At 31.8% G+C, this 20832-nt stretch overlaps 4 protein-coding genes across 10 annotated transcripts; 2 read left to right on the top strand and 2 right to left on the bottom strand.

Annotated features, from left to right (window-relative positions):
- Nucleotides 1-4242: 4242 nt before the first annotated feature.
- LOC113865044 (60S ribosomal protein L18a-2) lies at nucleotides 4243-6045 on the bottom strand. 2 transcript variants are annotated; one of them, XM_027499388.1, is made up of 4 exons: nucleotides 5936-6045; nucleotides 5735-5850; nucleotides 5540-5603; nucleotides 4243-4684 (listed from the first exon to the last, which is right to left on the bottom strand). In XM_027499388.1, exons 1-4 carry the CDS (start codon nucleotides 5948-5950, stop codon nucleotides 4343-4345), a joined length of 537 nt encoding a protein of 178 aa, XP_027355189.1. In that variant the 5' UTR covers nucleotides 5951-6045; the 3' UTR covers nucleotides 4243-4342. The 2 variants fall into 2 exon arrangements, with proteins under 2 accessions (XP_027355189.1, XP_027355190.1); XM_027499389.1 differs by lacking the exon at nucleotides 5936-6045 and having other exon boundaries at nucleotides 4244-4684; nucleotides 5735-5859.
- Nucleotides 6046-7545: 1500 nt separating this feature from the next.
- Nucleotides 7546-8640, top strand: LOC113865778 (DNA damage-repair/toleration protein DRT100-like). Its single transcript, XM_027500522.1, has one exon. It carries the CDS (start codon nucleotides 7546-7548, stop codon nucleotides 8638-8640), a length of 1095 nt encoding a protein of 364 aa, XP_027356323.1.
- Nucleotides 8641-12670: 4030 nt separating this feature from the next.
- On the top strand, nucleotides 12671-13795 carry LOC113865141 (DNA damage-repair/toleration protein DRT100-like). Its single transcript, XM_027499521.1, has one exon. The coding sequence runs from the start codon at nucleotides 12671-12673 to the stop codon at nucleotides 13793-13795; it is 1125 nt and encodes a 374-aa protein (XP_027355322.1).
- A 652-nt stretch (nucleotides 13796-14447) lies between these two features.
- LOC113865788 lies at nucleotides 14448-19648 on the bottom strand. 6 transcript variants are annotated; one of them, XM_027500537.1, is made up of 13 exons: nucleotides 19571-19648; nucleotides 18440-18942; nucleotides 17800-18002; nucleotides 17530-17727; nucleotides 17289-17360; nucleotides 17104-17199; nucleotides 16817-16896; nucleotides 16610-16688; nucleotides 16193-16403; nucleotides 15908-16104; nucleotides 15607-15706; nucleotides 15364-15453; nucleotides 14448-15266 (listed from the first exon to the last, which is right to left on the bottom strand). In XM_027500537.1, the coding sequence occupies exons 2-13, from the start codon at nucleotides 18936-18938 to the stop codon at nucleotides 14569-14571; spliced, it is 2523 nt and encodes an 840-aa protein (XP_027356338.1). In that variant the 5' UTR covers nucleotides 18939-18942; nucleotides 19571-19648; the 3' UTR covers nucleotides 14448-14568. The 6 variants fall into 6 exon arrangements, with proteins under 6 accessions (XP_027356338.1, XP_027356336.1, XP_027356334.1 ...); XM_027500535.1 differs by having other exon boundaries at nucleotides 14451-15266; nucleotides 19428-19625; XM_027500533.1 differs by lacking the exon at nucleotides 19571-19648 and adding an exon at nucleotides 19321-19423 and having other exon boundaries at nucleotides 14451-15266.
- Between the last annotated feature and the right edge of the window lie 1184 nt (nucleotides 19649-20832).

Raw genomic sequence — 20832 nt, 5'->3', positions numbered from 1 at the left:
ACTTGTGATTGTGGATCTCGCCTTCGAGTGAGACCCCACGTCTATATTATTAAATATCCAAATACATCTGTCATGCTTTTTATTTAAATAATCATGTACCAAAGAAATTAATAGTTTTAAATACAATTAATAAACTTTATAATTAATCATGATAAGTCCCTGTATGATAAAATCCTGTACTTCTTTGTTTTCAAGAAAGTGGTTTTACTAAATAAAACAATGCTAATAGTTTTTAATATTTATTTTTTTATTAGAATTTTGTTAATTTCAGTTTTTAAAATTAAATTTAAATATTTATAAATAATTTTTTTTATAAAAAAAATATGTAATTATTATATTAAAATTATAAAAATATAATAAATATTATTTTTAATAAAATTTTATTATTATTAATGGTTTATCTTCAGTTCTAAAAACTTACGTTAACAAAACTTTTTTATTGTATTTTAATACTTTTTAAATGCTCATTGGTGTAATTAATATAACTTCCCTGTTTGGAAGTTGGAACGTTTCTTACTACACCGTGAAAACTCAAAAATTTATAGAGATTTGATTTAGGAATATTCATAATTTCATATTGGTTTCTTCAGACAATAAAATCTTATGCTTATTAAATTATTTCATATGAATTTTTTTTATAATAATTACTTTAATTTACAGTAGCGGTAGCAAATGTGATGCACATGAAAATAATCATTTTCTTTTGGTAATCTGAAAAAATCTAAAAATTTCGGACTTAATTAAACAATATTTCACGATATTTCTTTCTTAAGATATTTAATTGGTAAACATTCAAGAAATACTAAATAAAACACTGAAATGCTTAATACACTAAATGTTATACTTTATAGTAAATTTCTATAATTTTAATTTCTCAACTAATTAAACATTTTAAAGACTGAAATAATTTGGGAACATCTCCTACAATAATGTCTGTTTATTTTTTACTTATGCGATGGAAAATAAAAATAAAAAGTAGATAAAAGAAAAGATTAAGAAAAAGAGTTAGTAAAAATGTTTTTATTATAATAATTAAGAAGAGCACCGTTGTATTGCTGGCCTGTATCCTTCATTGAAGGAGAAAATGACGGAAGAAAATTTGAATAAAAAAAATGAAAGCGTTTTGATTGGGTTAACGATCTTAATGTCAATTTTGTTAAGTAGTAGTATAATGTAGTTAATGAAAAACACTTAAAACAAAAAGTGGTGGAATTGAAAATATATATATAAATTCATACTTTAAATAATTATAACCGTTTACAAATGTTAATTAAAAATTTAAAAAAATAATGTTAAGAATACATTTGAAGTTTCGTAATATTGAATATCACGTTTGTTATTAATAAAATATGATAACTCTATTAACTTGTGAATTTATCTTTTTATATATAAATTTTATCTTATACAAAAAAAATAATAAATTTTTATATTTTTATTGATGCTTGCAACTTTTTTACTTACAAGTATCTAAATCATCTTAATTGATTTTTTATTTACTTTTTATAATTGATGTTGTTTTTTCTATTTTTTTACGTGACTAGTCGTTCATTTTAGTATAATTATTTTATAACTATCATTTTTTTATGTTGTTCTTCTAAAGTTTGACATTCAATACTATCGTATCGTAATAATAGGTATTTTACAATGAATGTCTGTATTTTAACAAATGAGTTTGTATTTTTTGTAATATGTTGGTTATTTTTTCTATTTTCTAAAACGTGTTTCCAAATGTATGACACTATCTTCAATTTTAGCTTTCAAAAAATTTTCATTATTTAATTTCTTACTAAAATTGTAATGTGTGTATTCTATTTTACTAATACTCAAATAAAAATTCTCAATTTTCGAAAATTGCAAGTTCAAAGTTTAAATTTGAAAATTTTGTTAATTGTGAATCAAAATTATATCATCTTAAAAAAAATTAGGTTAAAATAAATTAAACTAAATAACTCTAATTTATTATTTTAGTATAAATTTGACTTAATTTTATTCAATCTTGTTTTTATTAAATTTTGATATTTTATATTTTGTATCATTGTTGTCGATTGAATCAACACATAAGAGTTAAAAATAGACGCAAAAGAAGGTGACAAGGCACGTGTTTTCCCCTAAAATAGTTAATAGTGGGGAGTTGCGGCCAGCCGGGCATTCTAACTTGATATAATGTGCTTTTGTACTGTTACTGAATCACACCATACCCATATCTTTTTCCACATTTCACTGTTGCTAAAAGACAAAATCTCTTTGAGTGAGACCCAATCACTTTTCTACTTCGTTTACATATAAATATATTGTTTATACTAAGTGCCACTGTCTCACCCTCGTAAACTAATGTTAAATTGCCTCTATGTCCATGTGCCACTGTCATCAGGTTAAAGGAACACAAAAAGAAATTCCCTTTACTTTTTTTCTTATATTTGTCATTTTAATTATTAATCATGCTGAGGAAAAGATGAAAAAGAATATGTGCTTGGTTGCATGTGTCCATGTTGTGCTATGTTTGTCTTCCAAATTTTTTGAGTCTGTACATACAAGTCATAAAGATGAAGTAATGAAGAGAACACAGTAAAATTGGGATTTTGTTAGATATGTTGTACAAATTTTAGAAGTGGCTTTAATGATATAAAAAGTTTTATTTTATCAAATGCAGTTGTTCAAAGACTAAAAAAGGCCTAATAAAAGGCCTAATAAAAGGCCCAAATGTTCTATTTGTGCAATTGGTATTTGTTCTGGATTCTGGTGATTCAAAAGACCAGACAAAAGGAACGGATGCAGGGGAGATGCTTTTTACACACCCTATTTTACTTTCTACATATATGTATAGTTCTTAAAATATCTTTTATAATAATGCAAAACTATATATATATATATATATAAAGTGAATGAAGATAACTAAATAGCGAGCGGGCATGTGCTACGGGATAACTGTAAATGTTACGTTCAATGACCTCTGTCCAATTTTATTTAGATAAAAAGGAAGATATATTATACAAACTCAAATCAACAAGAAGGCATAGTTCAACTGCCTAAAGAGAAGTAACTTGAAAACAGACTCAGAAGGTTGTTGGGCACTATAATAACGTAGACGCACTGTGAATAATAAAAAAAAAAAGGTGTGAACTTAACCCTGAAAAACAATTACTCATTTTCCTTTTTAGTATTTGAAATAATGTTTATCAGTTTTTTGAAATTATATATTTAGAAAAAATTTACTATTTGAAATTAGATACTGGAAATTAAATTCTCAACTCATTTTCCTTTTAAGATTTATAATGCATATGATTAAACGTGACAAGAGACATGCGCACGCTATATGTTATGTTACAGGCAGTGATCATTGTGTTAGAAAGGATATGATTTTTCTACGGGAAAATGGAACGGCTAATGATCAACTTCTATGATTTTTTAGTTCTTATACGAAGAAAATAAGTCTTTTAGTTTAGGTGAAAAGAAAGAATGTTTTAGAAGAAAAAAAAAAGTATAATCAGTAAATAAAACAGGCCCGGTGCAGTTATCAGGAACATCGAAATGAATTGATCTTTCTACAGGCATGGATCCAGATTGGAGCCCAAAATCGTGTCAGCTTTTATTTTCTTCCCATCTTGCATCAGGCCCACTTAGCAGGCGTTTTGGAAGTTTCCGGCATCATTGGGCAACCAAATAAAGCATATTACCTTGACCAAAAGATTGGCTTAATTAGCTGCATCTGCGTTGACTAATTTTATGTTCGATTCATAAAAAAAGCCAGATAGTTCTCACAACTTCTAGAGACTAAAACATGATACTCAATCGTACCATACATCTTGTTTACTTTCCATGCAATAGCATTTTGAACCCATAAAGTCTAAATTTATAAGGTGTTCTTTTGTAATCTTATATTATTTAAGTATCATGAAAGAATATGATGATTTTTCAGACTAATATTAATATCAAATTGATGTCTGTGCTACACATTTTGACCATTTACAAAATATTTTGCACATATAGACATATATTAAGATTTTTTTAATACTTCCGGCTTCAATATTGACAGTTATTAAGCCAGAGGTTGAGTTGTCTCTTACCTTTACTTTTTTCATGAAATGATAACTCAACAATATGAGAGCCTCGGGGTAATTTGCTTCTTATTTGTTAAAACGTTTGTATTAATTTGTGAAATCAATAATATTGGGATCAGTATAAGTCAGTGAGATCTTTATAAAATGTGAAAAGAAAAAACGACTTTAATGGATTTTTGGAAAATTTATCATTCAAAATGTGGAAAAATATTATAAAACAAAAAGACTGATTGTAAATCATTAAAATAATTATGATTGAAAATTGTGTTCGCATCAACCACACATTACATAAACAAGTTGGGCTTTTTCGCCTTGTATGTGGTCTTCAACTTCCTTGAAGGTGGCCTAACTTTCTTGAACACCAATGGGAACTTGATTTTGGAGTTGTGAAATTGTTTGGTGCTTTCCCTTTTGCAAAGCTTAGCTGGGACGGTGGCAGTCTTGATAATTTGGATGCAAGGGTACCTGACCCTGTGACGAGAAGCCATCTCATTGTACATCTGCTCAACTGCACCATTCAGAGTGGTATCACGGAACTCCTTGTACATGTTGTGATAGCCTGTCCTACTCTGATACCTCAACCATATACCATAGTTCTTAATCTTGGTTGGGTTCTTCTCAAAAATCTGCAAAATAAGTTCATTTGTGATCGATGGATTTTAACACGCCAGAATAATGTTACTGGGTGTATTTTCAATTCTGTTGAAACAAATTGCATATCCAGACACATTTTTCCATGTACAAGAATATGTCATGATCCAAATTAACTCAACAGATTACTTAGTTCACTAAAATCATAGGTTATTGAGAAGTTCAGAAACAGTTCATACATGAACTAACTTGATTGAAATTACATATCATCAACAGTTATTTATAGCTAAACAGTGGTCAGGTAAAAACAATTCAGTATATGCAAACATCAAACAGGCAATTCAATTTTATTAAAAGCTTGATTACGCAAATAATATCTGTAGGAATTTGCTATGAAAATTTATATGAAAGGAAAGCTTTAAAAATAACACTTCACAGGTAAATTTTGCAATATTTGTGCGTCATTGTTATTCAGTTCTGAAATAAGGAATATAAAATACTTGTAAGAAACTATCCATGTCATTTCCCCCAATTATAATTTCCTTAACAGGTAAATGGGACTCGGATTCTCTCCCGTACGTCCTGTCACGTTGATTTTGTATTTTCGCTTAAGCAAAAATGCAAAATTTTGCTTGACTGGACCGTCCAGTTCGCGCCAAAACGGGAGAGAATCCCGGTCCAGGTCAATGTCATATAAACATCAACCTAGATAGCATTGACCATCATAAAAGCAAAGCAACTCAATCCACCAATAATACACTTTCCTCAACAATTTCCATCGTAATCGAGAATTATATCATTGTTTTCATCAAACCATATTTTCAAACCATCGGGAAAATATCCAGAAAGAAAAACAAACAAAGCAATCTGATTTTTAAGATAGATTGTACCTCGTTGATAGCAAGGACTTGACCATTACTCTTCTTAACCTTCTTCAGCTTCCTCAGAAAATACCTGATTAAAAAAACAACAAATCCCCAAAATTCAAAACACAAACAACTGACTTCAATTGATGAAGTCATAACACAAAATAATCCTGCAAAACATTGCATTAAAGATCTCAAGCGAGAGACGAAAGAGTTTACCAGAACTTGGACTTAGCGCGAACTTCATTGGTGGCCCACAGCTTCATACGATAAATCTTGGGGTGTTCATCTGCTTCCGTAGGGAGAGCCCTCCCAACAACCTGGTATTGGTGGAACTGCAGAGCAAACAAACGTCACTTGACAAAAAATGGATCTCAATGGAAAATGAAAAACAAAGGTTATTGAACCGAGTTTACTCACCCTAAACGTAACCATTTCTGAGACTAACGGAGAACGCACGCACGCACTCGTTCTGTCTCTCTCTTTCTCAGTCTCGTGCTGTGACAAAGAGAAAGAAGGTAGGGTTTTGATTATATATGAAGCGCCACGAAACCCTAATTTGGAACACGTTGGTAAAAGGGCTTGTCCTTTCTTTGGGCCCGACGATTTCGAGGCCCGAAACATACTGGGTATTATTTTACCATCATTTTATAAAGGAAAAATATTCTCCTGGACCAAAAGAAAAAACAGGAAAAAAAAATCTCGGACAAAAAAGGGGAAAATATAAATAAAAATGTATTTAAAGAAATATTTAATTAATATATAATTATGTTACTGATAGTAAAAACAAAAATATTTGAATTTCTCAGTTTAAAAAATTCTCAAAAAAAGTTTTATTGATAAAAAAATATTTTGATGGTAATTGATAGATATTTTATCATGATATTGATTAGTGTTAATCGAAGAAAATATAAGTGTCGGATAAATAAATTAAAGATATTTTTTAACTAAATAACTAAATAGTTTTAAAAATATTATTTTGATTTGATAGAAAAAATTATAAAACAAATGTTACAAAATAACAGAGACCCGTTCTTTGAAAAAAAAATGAATACTTCATGCATATTTAGAAACCTAATAGAATAAAATTAAATTCTATCTGTCTGTAGATAGATATAATAAAATAATGAAAATAGAATAATAAATAAATACTCAAATTCAATTGAACATAAATAACAAAAATTTTGTTAAAAATTAAAATAAATAATTAATAAATTTAAATTCATTTTAAAATAGAAAAAAAATAAATAGAATAAATAGAGAGATAGAATATAAGCAGGGAGTAGAAATTGAACTCGCATTGATAGCTTGGAAGGTTTATTCATCGTTATGATTTTAAGTCACATTTTACGTGGACATTATAGTTTATTATGCAAACAAATTTTTACGCATTAAGTGTAATTTTTAAAAAAGTATAAGAAATACTTTTAGTGTTAATAATAAATATTATGTTTTATTGGATTATATATGTTCAAAGGATAAAACTTTTGAATGGTAGAAATAAAATATAAAAAATAAATTGAATAATATTTGTATGTTTACGAAATTAATATGGTGGATCAATTATAATTTACGGTGTATTAACAGGTCCCGGAGTTTCCATGCGTAATTATGACAGCCTATTAACGGAGTAAGAAAATGAAGATTAGCATAAATATCGATCAGTGTACCCATTGTTTCTCATAAATCCTTAATTTGACAACTTAAAAATTCATTTTCTGCGAGCATTAAATCATACGGATCCTGTCTCCCACGTTCTTCTATTCCATCCGATATTCTTTATTAAATTGTTGAGGTTTGCTAAGGATTATTATCTTAAGGATGGTGTTTGATAAATATAAGTTAAAAATAAAAATAATATTACAAATTTTCTATTAAAACTTTTCATTCTCATATTTTCTTTATTATATCTGGAGACTATGCTCTTAACAAGATGACAGTATAAATCAGAGTCAGGTCCCTAACTCTCATGCATGCACATATCGCGCATCTCTACATTCATATTCTCTTTCCATCTTTTCAAAACCACAATGAATGCAGTTTGGTTAACGCCGTTGACAGCGCTGTTACTGCTCGCCGTTTCCTCCACCGTCCACTCCTGCCCGCCGTCGGACCTAGCGGCGCTGCTGGACTTCAAGTCAGCTCTCCAGGAGCTTCACTACGGCATATTCAACTCCTGGACGGGTGCCGATTGCTGCCACCGCTGGTTCGGCGTTTCCTGCGACCAAAACTCTGGTCGTGTCGCCGAAATCAGCCTCCGCGCTGGTTCCGTCTACACCACCTTCGAAAAACCCCACCGTCCCGGCTGCATGACCGGTCACATATCGCCGGAGATTTGCAAGCTAACTCGTCTCTCCAGCATGATCCTCACAGACTGGCAGGGAATCTCCGGCGAGATTCCTCGCTGCATTTCCTCCCTTTCTTTCATCCGCATCATCGATCTCTCCGGAAACCGCATCTCCGGAACTCTCCCCGCCGACATCGGCAGGCTTCAGCAGCTTACTCTGCTGAGCGCCGCCGATAACCTCATTGCCGGCAAAATCCCGCCGTCGCTGACTAGCGTGACCGGTTTGATGCATCTTGACCTTCGTAACAACAAGATCTCCGGGCCCATCCCGCAGGGATTGGGCCGGCTTCAAATGCTGAGCCGGGCCCTTCTGAGCGGGAACAGCATAATCGGGCCTATCCCGAGCTCAATTTCTAAAATATACCGTCTTGTGGATCTAGATCTTTCTAGGAACCAGTTGTCTGGGCCCATCCCTGAGTCATTGGGCCGAATGGCGGTTCTGTCAACCTTGAAGTTGGACATGAACAAGCTTTCGGGAAAGATACCCACGAGCCTTTTCGGCTCGGAAATCAGTGACTTGAACTTGAGCCACAACATGTTGGAGGGAAATATACCAGACGCGTTTGGGGATAGGTCTTATTTTACGTCACTGGATTTATCGTATAATAACCTCAATGGTCAAATACCCAAATCAATATCTTCAGCTTCTTACATTGGGTATTTGGACTTGAGCCACAACCATCTCTGCGGCCCAATTCCCAGCTCCTGCAATAATCTGGATGCGTCATCGTTTGCTTACAACGATTGCCTCTGTGGAAAGCCACTCAAAGCTTGTTAATTAACGCTACTACATCAACAGCTATTAATCTCATTCAAACTTTTCTAATCAATCCTCAATGTGTCTGTGTTGTCATATTAATTAATAAAAATAGAAGGTTTGTATCGTCCATGCACGTGCACATCGCGTAAGATCTCAGAAACGCATTGTTTCAAGGTTGACGAAGCTCTTTATTCAAAATTGAATTCAGGATGTCTGATACCCCCTGTCATTAAGAGCGGTGGAACAACAAATTTAAAAGTATATAGATAATGGGATATTAATTGCGAATGGATGTTGATGAATGGTAGACAGCACATGTGAGTAGCGGTGAGAAAATGAATGACTGTTCTACACTGTAGCCGTTGCTGCTGCATCCATGCTGCATGCCCCGGTGAGACCGGAATCGGGTCTCTCTCTTGGTTGGCGTGTCCCCCATACACGAAATAATAATTTTTTTATATTTTTGAAATAATAAATATGTTTATTTTTATTTAATATTTATTTATAAAATAGTAAAAAAAATATATTAAAAAGAGATGGTATATATATATAGAAAAGCTCTCACCTATGATCTGATTGCATGCTTACTAAGAACAAAATAAACCGAATGCAATCAATTAGGGCGTATATCAGACCGCCAGAGAAGTTAACCACTAAAAATATAGACTTAATATCATAAGTCTATTACTAATGAAAAATGATTTGTGTACGCTAAACAAATACACTTGCCTTGCAATAGCGCGGGTTTGAGCCTAAGGACCTGACATACCCTGAAATAATTTATCCATATTCCTGTTTTTATATTAATTAAAAAATCATAATTAAGCTTCAAATTATTTAATTGAAAATATATGAATTAGGTAGAGATATTTATGGGTTAACTTTGACTTAAAAACACTTCAAAATATTTAGAAATAAGTTTTTCAAAATTAAGCACAAACAATTTGAGCTTTTCTAGTACCTTCCTAAAGAGAATCATAGTCCCTATTATTATCTAAAATATTAAGAACCCTAATTCTCATTCTCTAAATCAGACACATATTCATTTGAGCGTAAGTAATTAATACTTTAAATTTTACGAACCTTAATTCTTAAATTGTTGATTTCCATATTTCATGAAGTGCTCATTCAATACTTCTAATGTTCAAAATTCTTTACAAAGCTCGATCTTTTAAGTCATATCACGGCATATAGATTTGTTAACGTACTCTATATTCTTAAATTGTCTCAATTTTAATCTTATATTTCACGTTTTAAGTTTGGATTTGTTATTCTATAATATATTTATTTGTTTTTAGTTTAGATTTGTTAACGTACTCTAAATTCTGTTATGTTCCATAGTTCAATCTTTGCTTGGTTAGTCATGTTGTTTTGTTGAGGATTGTGACTATAAGAGTAAGAGAAAGAAAATTTCTCTTATCTATGGATTAAGAAAAGCGTACTACGAACATAAAATGTGATAGTTTTCATTTCCTTAAACTTTTTGTCACCATGATATATTTATGCTAGAATTAGAGATTTCATAAATGGAATGCAAATATTGAATATACTGATTCAAAATATACGCACGTATCTTGGAGCTACCATAGAAGATTGGAGCAAGTTGCTCAGCAAGCATATATCGAGAAGTTTCAAAACACAAAGTAAATCTAGGGTGTTATACTGTGAGATATTTAGAACAGACATATATCTTGACATCAACAAAAGCACTTGTGAATTTAATTTGAAGGTTGGGATGTGAGAAACTAAATTTAATTTTTAGTTTAATTATTATTAATTGAAAAAGGCAAAAATCCTAGTATTGAAAACAAATCTTTTTCTTTTCTTGTAAATCTAGGTTTGGTGGTGATCATTCAAAAATTAAATATAGAATAAGACTTAAATTTAGCCATATTAAATTCGTACATTATTGTTTTATAATTTATTTTGAAACTGCTAGATTACCTTTAATTTTGGTCTTATTTCGTACAAAACTAATACTCATATTTCTTAACGTATATTGTAGTGATCAATTTATTAACTATTGAATTTGGGGGTTGGAATGCCTATATTATAATGTAATTTTTGTGCAAAATTGTAATTGAATGACTAACATTTTATTAAGATATAATTTCTTTTATTTTGTCTTTTTTTCCCCTTTTTTTTCTTTTAAGTGGACACGATATAATGCAAGTTATACTGAAATTCTCCTTTTAAAATAGTCATGATGAGGTGCATTCTTTGCGTCCTATATATAAAATGATAAATTGTTAAAAAAATGAAAAAATAAAAAATAAATAAAAACTGTGAAACTAATACTAAGTTAATATATTTCCATTTGTGAAAGATATCCTTTGAATAAATTACTAAAAATCACACTCTTACAATATTTTCGTATGATCTGAAAATGGGCAATTTTTCTTTACGAAAATATTTCCTTTACGAAGTTAAATAAAGGTTGCGTCATTAAATCCCTTTACGTATGAAGCTAGGTCTTATCAAGAACTCTTGCAGGAGGTTCCACGAAGGGTTTCTATCGCAATGTGGACATTTGCTTGGGGAATGTTGTGGGGTCTGAAAACTGCAACCCAAGAGATTTATTCCATTGCATAGTGTATTCCTTAACACTTTCTTTAATAAGAAAAAAAAATTATTATATGTATAGAACTTGTTATGATGGATATATAGAGAAATGATGGACTTTGTTCAGCTGAACTAGGATATTAGATTCCATCGTATGTAACATGTGTGCGGATTCATCTTACATCTTTGTTCTGCGTATAGCATTTCACTAAAACAAAAAACAGAAACAGATAACTAAAAGAAAAATTATTTACGTTTATAATTTTTAGAGATCATTTGATGATTTTTTTCAAGAAATGAATCGAGACAAGAATTAATTTTTTTTTTCATAAACCGAATTAGGTGTTTACTGTAAAAGTTATAATATTACACGGAACTCAATTTAATTTTTATATTTGTGAATATATATTACACATCTTATTGAGTCGTCAATTCAAAATGAGCATGTTTTGCGTGTGAGAGAGATGAGGCTAAAGTAGATTTGTGTCATGCAGGTGGTGTGAAAAATGTTGTCAAAATAAGAAAGAAATCTATGCATTACTCCTAAATGGCGTCAAACAATTGCCAATTAATATGTTCATATTTTAGTCATATATTGACTTATTGATTTTGACTTATAATTGAGAGTTGTGCTTGAACATATGGGTTACGTTGTAAATTATATATTTTGAATACTTAATTTTAATCAAACTCTATTGCATATAAGGTAAAATTTTAAACACATGAAAAATGTTGTATCTAATTTTTTGGTAAAAAGGAAAAGGAAAAAAATAAAGTATAAAATATGCAAACTGTTAAATAAACTTTAATATAAACTACAAAAGAAAATATATAGTAACAATTACAATTCTCTCTTGAATATAGGAGAATGTCTCTCCTACCCGGCTCGATCGATCTAGGTGAAATTAACAGATACTACACACAAAGTGTCAAACTTTGAGCTTGAGTACTCTTTAGGCTATGTGATAACTAGCCGGATAAATACCATCACTTTAAAAAGACACCTGCTTTGCCATAATACTGAATCAGATACTACGCACAAAGTGTCAAAGTGCAATTCTCCCAATTTCTTTTTGGTGTTATAAGCAACACATACACTTACTACTTCCCTTCCTTCCCATCTTAATTCTCACTTCCCATTCTACTCTTAACCTCCCTACATTTATCACATCCAAACACCAACGATCCATGCGAGTCGCCCCCACCACGATCACTTTAAAAATCACATTACAAAATTCCTTTCTTGTTAATAGAACCATGCAATGCTACCTAGCTAGTTAGCTTCCCCTAGAAAATCATACAAATTAATGCTTACATCACAAGTATTACAATATAATCCCCTTTTCTTCTACCAATCTCTCGATATATATGACACCAACCCGTTGCTACATCCCATATATAATAGTAAGTGACAAGCATGCATGATTGCACTTGCACTTACGCAATAACTAAATAGTCAAATAACATACCAACCAAAAACAACAAAATGGGTGGTGCTAGCTTCGTCTTGGCAATGGCATTAGTAATCCTAATGGCTCTAACATCCTCACGAGTAGAGTCATGTCCTCCCTCCGAATGGGCATCACTCATGGCCTTTAAGGCAGCACTTAAAGAGCCCCATTTAGGAATCTTCCATTCATGGAGTGGTACTAACTGCTGCTACCACTGGTACGGCATCACCTGCGACCCCACCACTGGCCGCGTCGCCGAAATCACCCTACGCGCCCTCACCGTCACCGACGACCACCGCTACAACCGCCGCACCGGAACACCCTACATGAGCGGCCACATTTCTCCCTCAATATGCAACCTCACTCAACTCTCCAGCATCACAATCTCCGATTGGAAGGGCATTTCCGGAAACATCCCTCGCTGCATCACAACGCTCCGTTTTCTTCAAATCATTGACCTCTCCGGGAACCTCATCTCCGGCAAAATTCCGTGGGATATAGGGCGCCTCACCCAACTTACGCTGCTCAACCTCGCAGACAATCACATCTCTGGGAGGATTCCGAGGACGTTGGTGAACCTAACCAACCTCATGCAATTGGACCTTCGCAATAACGCCATCGAGGGCCCAATTCCTTGGGATTTGGGCCGGCTCAAGAGACTGAACCGGGCCTTGCTGAGTCATAACCGGATCACTGGCCGAATCCCACGGTCCATTTCTGAAATTTACGGGTTGGCGGATCTGGACTTGGCTCTAAATCGGTTGTCCGGTTCGATTCCATTTTCTTTGGGCCGAATGAAGGTTCTGGACTCGCTGAATCTGAAGTATAACAACCTAACAGAGAAGATTCCGTGGACTCTATTGGGCTCCAGAATAAGCCATTTGGATTTGAGTTGGAACTGGTTGAGTGGGCCCATTCCCAATGTGTTTGGAGGAAAATCGTATTTTATAAGCCTTGATTTGTCGCATAATAATTTGACAGGTTCAGTAGCTAAATCTATGGTGCATGCTACCTATATCGGACATTTGGACTTGAGTCATAACCGTCTCTGTGGCCCCATTCCACGTGGTGCACCGTTCAACCATCTTCCCCTGAGTTCATTGGATCATAATCTGTGCCTTTGTGGAAAACCGCTTAATCCCTGCACTCATATCCCATGAACCATCAACTCAGTTGGTAGTGCTAAACGTGTGTCTAGCACTAATAAAAACTCTTTTGCATGTTTTTCATTTTGTTTTGTATTCGATTTTAAATTCGCAAACTGTAATATAGTTTATTAAGATTTCTTATTCTTGAATATGATTTACTTCTTTATGAGTTAATAAATTTTTTTATTAACATACCAACGTTACTACATACATAAAGTTATGATAAAAATGAATTTTCTAGATTAATTTATTTTTTATAATTATTATAAATATTTTTAATATAAATTTTCTATTTATTTTTACTTTTATATCCATTTTAATAAATAAAAAACACAATATTATATAAATAAATATATAAAAGGGTAATAAATATATTAAGCAAATATATAAAAGTATTAGATTTTTTAGTTATTTAAATCAATACAAAATTAAAAATAAATATATAAATTATATTTCAAAAGTTATAATAAGTATATCTATTTATATAATAAAAAACTAGTATATTTAAAAAATATAGTAATTTCTTTTCTCTTTTTAATATTTTATAGATATATTATTTGGAATTGACAAAATTTATAAAAATAGAACACAACAAATATATAATAGACACTAAATGAATTGGAATTAACAAAATTCATAAAAAAACAGAACACAGCAAATATATACTAGAAGACACAAAATGAATTGAAATTGACAAAATTCATAAAAAAAAACATAACCCATATACTGGAAACAAAATGAAACTCGTAATAACATTTAAAGAAATATATACTAAGAATCATCTATCAATCTTGAATATTGAAATAAACAGTATAATGTTCATCTCTAAATTTGAATAATGGCTCTAAAAGAAAATTCCTGTTTGCTCCTTTAGCTACGAAAGAAACAGGATTGTATTGGCTTATTCCATCCAAAGCGACAAAACTGGTTGCTTGGTTAAAAGAAGGGTTAGAAGCAGACATGCAACTGAGCTTAACTCCTGCAGCAGAATTCAGACCAGTATACACGTAACAACCCTTGTTGCTTTCGGATTCCAGAGATATAGTTCCATTTCGTCCATCCAACCCCGGTATTACTGAAAAAGCAGAAGATGTCCCAGGTGAAAAATTTACGATGTTAAGAGATTTGTCTGGTCCTTGTTCAGTCACGTACATTCCAGGGAGATCAAATGGTTCCAACATCACTGATGTACCATTCGATTCCTTTGGCACAAGTCTAAAAGTTGATCGAGGAGCCAAATCAGTGCCAGGTTGAGGTAATATTTGCATCGCAAGGGTTTGATTTGAGTTTGCTAAGACATAAGTTGATTTTTCAAAGTTCTGTGCACAAGAAATTAGTTGACTATTGTAACTGGCAGGAATTGGAGTAATCCAGTTTGAATTGCCCCCATCCTTAAGTTCCCAATCACCGCCGCTAGTATGACCCGCAAGAAGATAAGGACCATAGAGAATTGCTTTAACTGATACATAGTCAGGCCTATCATCTGAATTTAATTAAAAACATAATTAGTAACGAAATCAAAATCTCTAGTTAGAAGTAGAATATTTGTAATACACAAGTAAATTATCACATAATTCTACCTTTTATTGCCTCTGTTCTGAGAGTAATGGGAAACTGAAGAGTCAGCTTGTCACCGGCAAGCCATTGTCGCGTTATTGACAAAAACTTTCCTATTTAAAATATAAAGAAAATAACAAGATTAATTTTTTAGTTAAAAAAAACATGTATAAAATTTAGTTTCCTGGTTGTGATGTGTATATGATGTTACTCATTTTAGCAGTTAGCAATAAATGGTCCAATGTCGATTGAACAGAGATCCAGACCTGGAGCCGGCAAAGATAAAACTTCAGCATTTAATACCGCTTTGGCACCGTCTAAATGAGTCCAAGACGGTATTCGAAAGTTTAAAGTAGATGAAGTACTCTGCAAAACAAATACTTGACAAGTGAGTACAGACAACCAGTATAAGTAACTTTTTACATGCAGCAGACTTACGAAAGGACATAAAGACAACTATAACATCAATCCTAAAGTAACTTTCATAGACAAACCAAACCAAATTACGAAAAGTACATGCAGCATTTACTCTAAAAAGTGTCTAAGATGAATATTTGACTCATTTACCTCAGCAGGAGAAAAAATAAAGGAGACTCGTAAATAAGGATCCCATGACACAGCTGGAACAACAGTTTGACTGATCAAAATTTTTCCAGATTTCCAATCAAATGAACTTGATATGTACTGAATGATGTAAAGAGTAGGATTTTTCCCTTCCTCTTCAAAATAGATAGAATCCCCCAGCTTTGAAAATGATTCAATTCCTAATGAACAAGAAAAAGGATAAGAGTATATAAATGTGGTACTGTTTAATGCATATTCGGATAATAAATAAAATCAAGAAATGCACACCGGTTCCATAACAGCACCAGAAAGAGTCAAACGGAGTTCCCCAACTATGTCCAGTTTTAGCCTTGGAAAACCCAACACCTTGTGGAAGCATATAAATCATCACTCCAGGATCAGTTCCTCTTTGAATGCTGAGTACACCATTGGTTAAGGCACGCTCATAATAATCTGCATAAGAGATTTCTTTCGTCCATCTAAAGAGGTGGCGTGAAACCTGAAATCTTTTTATTTTAGTGCTAAGATAATGGAAACTAACACAACGACATATACAAGCATATAAAGACAGAAATAAATGAATATATGCTAATGAATTATAATATGAAAATAAATTTTCTCTCTTCTCGCAATTAATAAATGAGTTATTTAAACTTTTCAAATAAACATTTTTAACAAGCTAATAAAATGAACAATTGGTTGTACCTTCAACATATTATAAGTTGTGCATGACTCCTCAGTCTCTGTTGTTCGTATGTTGTCTGCTATTCTCTTTGGATCTCTCCTGCACAAAAATTGAAAAAAAGGAACTGACTATGAACTAATAAAGGAAAAACATTTCTAAACAAATATTCAATGGATAATCTCATATGCATACTGAAATGAAATTTAAAAAAGCTGACATCTTAATACCAGAATTCATGGACAGATGTCCCTCCAGTTGCATAGCTGTGAGAAGAGTTTACAAGAGCCATAAAGAATGTCCCAATTTCCTACAACACCAACAAACAAGTTGAAATAAGAAAGTTTTGAGTGCAGGCAATTAACTACAAACTAGATGATCAGAACATAAATGAACTCTTTTAAATTGTGTAAAATTCAAAACTAAGTAAATAATATCACATCAATAAATAGTAAATATACACATTTCCATTCAAACTTTATATATATATATATATAATCTGAGTGAAGCAATTCACCTTATAAAGTGGATCGCCTATTATTTCATAACGCTCTTGAGATCCAACAAGAATCGGGATATGCGTATTAGAGTGAAGATCAGCTATATCGTTAGCCTGCATCAAATAAGAATATTTTCAAATTAACTTCTACTGTTACACTAACTTGCCACCCTAAGACAATATAGATAAAATAGAAATTCTACCTGTACTGCCAGCAAACCTAGAAAGCATGGCTTGTCAAAAAGGTGAGCCAACACTAGATGCTTAGAATCTCCCTGAAAAGAAAAACATGACAGTTCTATGTCAGAATTGAAGTTTAAAGCAATATTAAGCCAATTCTTACTCTCAGCTATGAATTAAACTCTCTGTAATTGATGCCTATACTTAAATCAACAAAGTCTATAATATATTATTACAAACAAAGCAGCAATAGAGTTAACCTACCGTTATCCTGTATAATTTGTAGAGGACATCATTCATTCCTCCAGTTTCCTCATTCAGTGATTCATAATGTCTATTTATAGTGAACCTTGCTATGACATTCATCACTCTGTTGTAGAAGTAATCAACCATCCATGTTACCATTTTTAGAGCTTGAGGGTTTCCCGCAAACGTATGTTGATCCAAGAGGCCGGCCAAGATCTGTCAAAATTGAATAGTTGATATCCAAGCACTTGCATAATCAAAATATACTTTTGATACTTTTGATTGTACCTTGTGAATGGTGTAATAAGGAGCCCACACAGGTTGAATAGCTTCAAATCGATCAAAAAACTCCGATGGAAATGCAGATAGATATCCACTTCCAATTTTCTCTTGACAAGCAGACATACCAGTAACAACAGCTGACATTCTCTGCCTCAGGATATCATTCTGTGTGCTTGCCCACATTAGAGCGGATGCGCTTAAGTAATGCCCTTCACAGGATAAAAAAACAATTATAATTAGCCTTAAGAAAATAATTCGAGAGGCTTAAAGTTAGTAATGTGCTTGCTAGATGCAAGACCACCAACAAACATGCATTAGGGTGTCATTGTGTGTTACAAAAGCCTTTCAACAAAAAACAATACAACCAGTATTTGAAATACATGGATCAGACATCCTTTCAGAAAAAAACTTAGATATAGAATGATAAGCTTTAGTAAATGCCTGAAATTTTTTTTATAACTGCAATCCTTATTCAAACAATTAGTTGAATGAATAAAGAAAACCAAAACATAACGTGGAAAAAGCAAAACAGAAGAAAAGAAGATTATGCAGTTAAGCCCTTGAAAGGTTACAAAATTATTATGATTTTATTGCATGTTAAAGAAAAACAGAATAACAATTAAAATGATTAATGAAATAAACTAACCAACAAAATGACCTCTGAGCTCAACTTCTGGACCTTCCCACCCTCCATAAGGAGTTCCAGGAGTGGGTAGACCAGCTGTCTTTCGGAAGCTCCAAAGCAACCTGTCCACATCCAACATCAATAGATAATCCAAATTTGTCTGCTGTGCCCGGGCATGTATTGAATCCTCGTTCAATCTCACATCTTGAAGAGGCACTTCTTTGAGTAATCCTTCAGGTGAGTTGAAGACACCCACGTTCTTAATTTTCTTATACATCACTGCCCAGTCATATTGGTTTTGTTCTGTCAAGAGTTTCCTTGGCAGCAAGTCAGCCCAAGCGGAATCATCCGTTGGTGTCAAATGGTAGTGAGACATCACCTCTGCCTTCCACGTTTCATTCTTGGACGTCAATAGCTCAAATCTGAACGTGTGTGATTGTGTAGGAATGTTTGTGCACTCCTTGAGAGCAGTACAACCGCACAACATAAGGGCCACGAACAAAGACACTAGAGCCTCCATCTTCCTAGAAAAATTGCAAGTCAAAAGATTAAGAATCTCAAAACAAACAAATACAAGCCTCAAACATTACTCAACAGACAACTCCAATTCACACGTGGCTGCTACAATTACCGAGTAGACTTAGAACGTCGCAAAAAAACCAGCATCAAACACTACGGGACACACAGATTTATAATCTTAAGCCAGTTAAACTTAATTGATGATAGAGACACCAGATATCAATATATATAGAGATCTCAATTAAAGGTTACAACATTAATAATACAATGGAAATGTATTAACATTCATATTTACCCAGGGATACAGCATTACAGCTCAGAAAAATCTCAATAATAAATGGCAGAACATAATGTTAAAGTAAAAAACACAATAACAAAGTTACTTTGTATAAATCATGTAGAGAAATGAGTTTGAGGATAAGAAACAAAGTGGTATGAGAAGAGAGCCGAACAATAGAATAGAAAGAGAAGGGAACAGTTGCTCGCATACATGTGAATATCCATGTGAAGGGAATATATATAGACACTCCCGCTAGGAAACAAAGGAGTTGCAGCAAGTAAGTCACGATTAACTCATCCCGTGAAATGGATAGGTATGGATACGGAAACAGGGGAAAAGAGTAAAACACTAACCGGAATTATAGGAGAGTAGAAGAGGCCCTCTTCGTTGTAACTGCCCACTCACTCCAAAATGTGGAATTTTCCGGTGTCCCTGGATAACAGAGTTAAAAAATACTTTAAATTATTAAATTTATCTTACAAAATTATTTTAATTCCTGATCCCGGATACTCTATAAGTTAATCATTCTTAATTAAAAGTGCTTTTTTTAATTTTTTGATGCATTTGACTCGTATTTTTTTAATTAAAATTTGATATTTTATTTTTTAAAAGTTATATAAAATTATAATAAATATTTATAAAAATGAACGGCTCATTTAGTTTTTATAACAAACTATGTTAATTTAATTTGAAAATATTTAATAATAAATAATACTAATATAAAATGTTATACTTAACATATTTTAAATAAATAAATTATATCAATTGATATATGCCAGAGTAAAGCAATTTAATTGAAGTATACCACTGTATCTACGTAAAATATAAATTATATTAAGAATTTCTATTATCTTTTTATTAAATTGTACCTAGTAAAATTTAATTTTATATGACATGAAGTATAATTTTATCTATCTAGACAGATTATGCGTTACATCCTAGGTGAAGCTGAATAATATAAAATTATAAATAAAAATATATCTTATTTCTATTTTTTTCAAACTCTGAACATAAATATACAATATACAGAGGATCGCGAACAAAATGTCTGAAATCAGTTGTAACATTCTGAAATCTAGCAAAATATAAATATTACTTAAAATGAGTTACACGAAATCTTTACCTAAGAATTTATTCAATATTAATATTAATATAATAAAAATATAACATATCACTGCTTTATATAAATTTGCAAAAAATGTTAAAATAATTTAATATAAATAAAAAGTTATATTTTACTATTTTATTGCATTTTTATTAACTTTTAGATGCTAGTTTTTTACACTAAATTATTTAAATTAAACAGTTTAAAATATTAAATATAATATTAAAATTATACATAACTGAAAAATTACCGGATCTTTAATTATTATTCACTTAAGCATAGGCTATAATATAAACTTATCTCTATATATAGTTTATTGTTAGTAGTAAATAAATATATGTGCAAAGTAAACTATAGTTATAATGGTAAATTATTACAAATACGTAAATAAATTTTAATTAATTAATGATTTATTTTTAATGCATTTTTTTATATTGCATGACTATATTTTGTTATTAATTATTCTTACGTTCAAAAGTGTTGATAAATGAACTTTAAAAGACACATACA

This window comes from Abrus precatorius, unplaced genomic scaffold, assembly GCF_003935025.1.
Source record: "Abrus precatorius isolate BTA unplaced genomic scaffold, Abrus_2018 Scaffold4, whole genome shotgun sequence".
NCBI lineage: Eukaryota > Viridiplantae > Streptophyta > Magnoliopsida > Fabales > Fabaceae > Abrus > Abrus precatorius.
The sequence above is the reverse complement of the archived record's forward strand: the minus strand, read 5'-3'. Positions and strand labels throughout refer to the sequence as shown.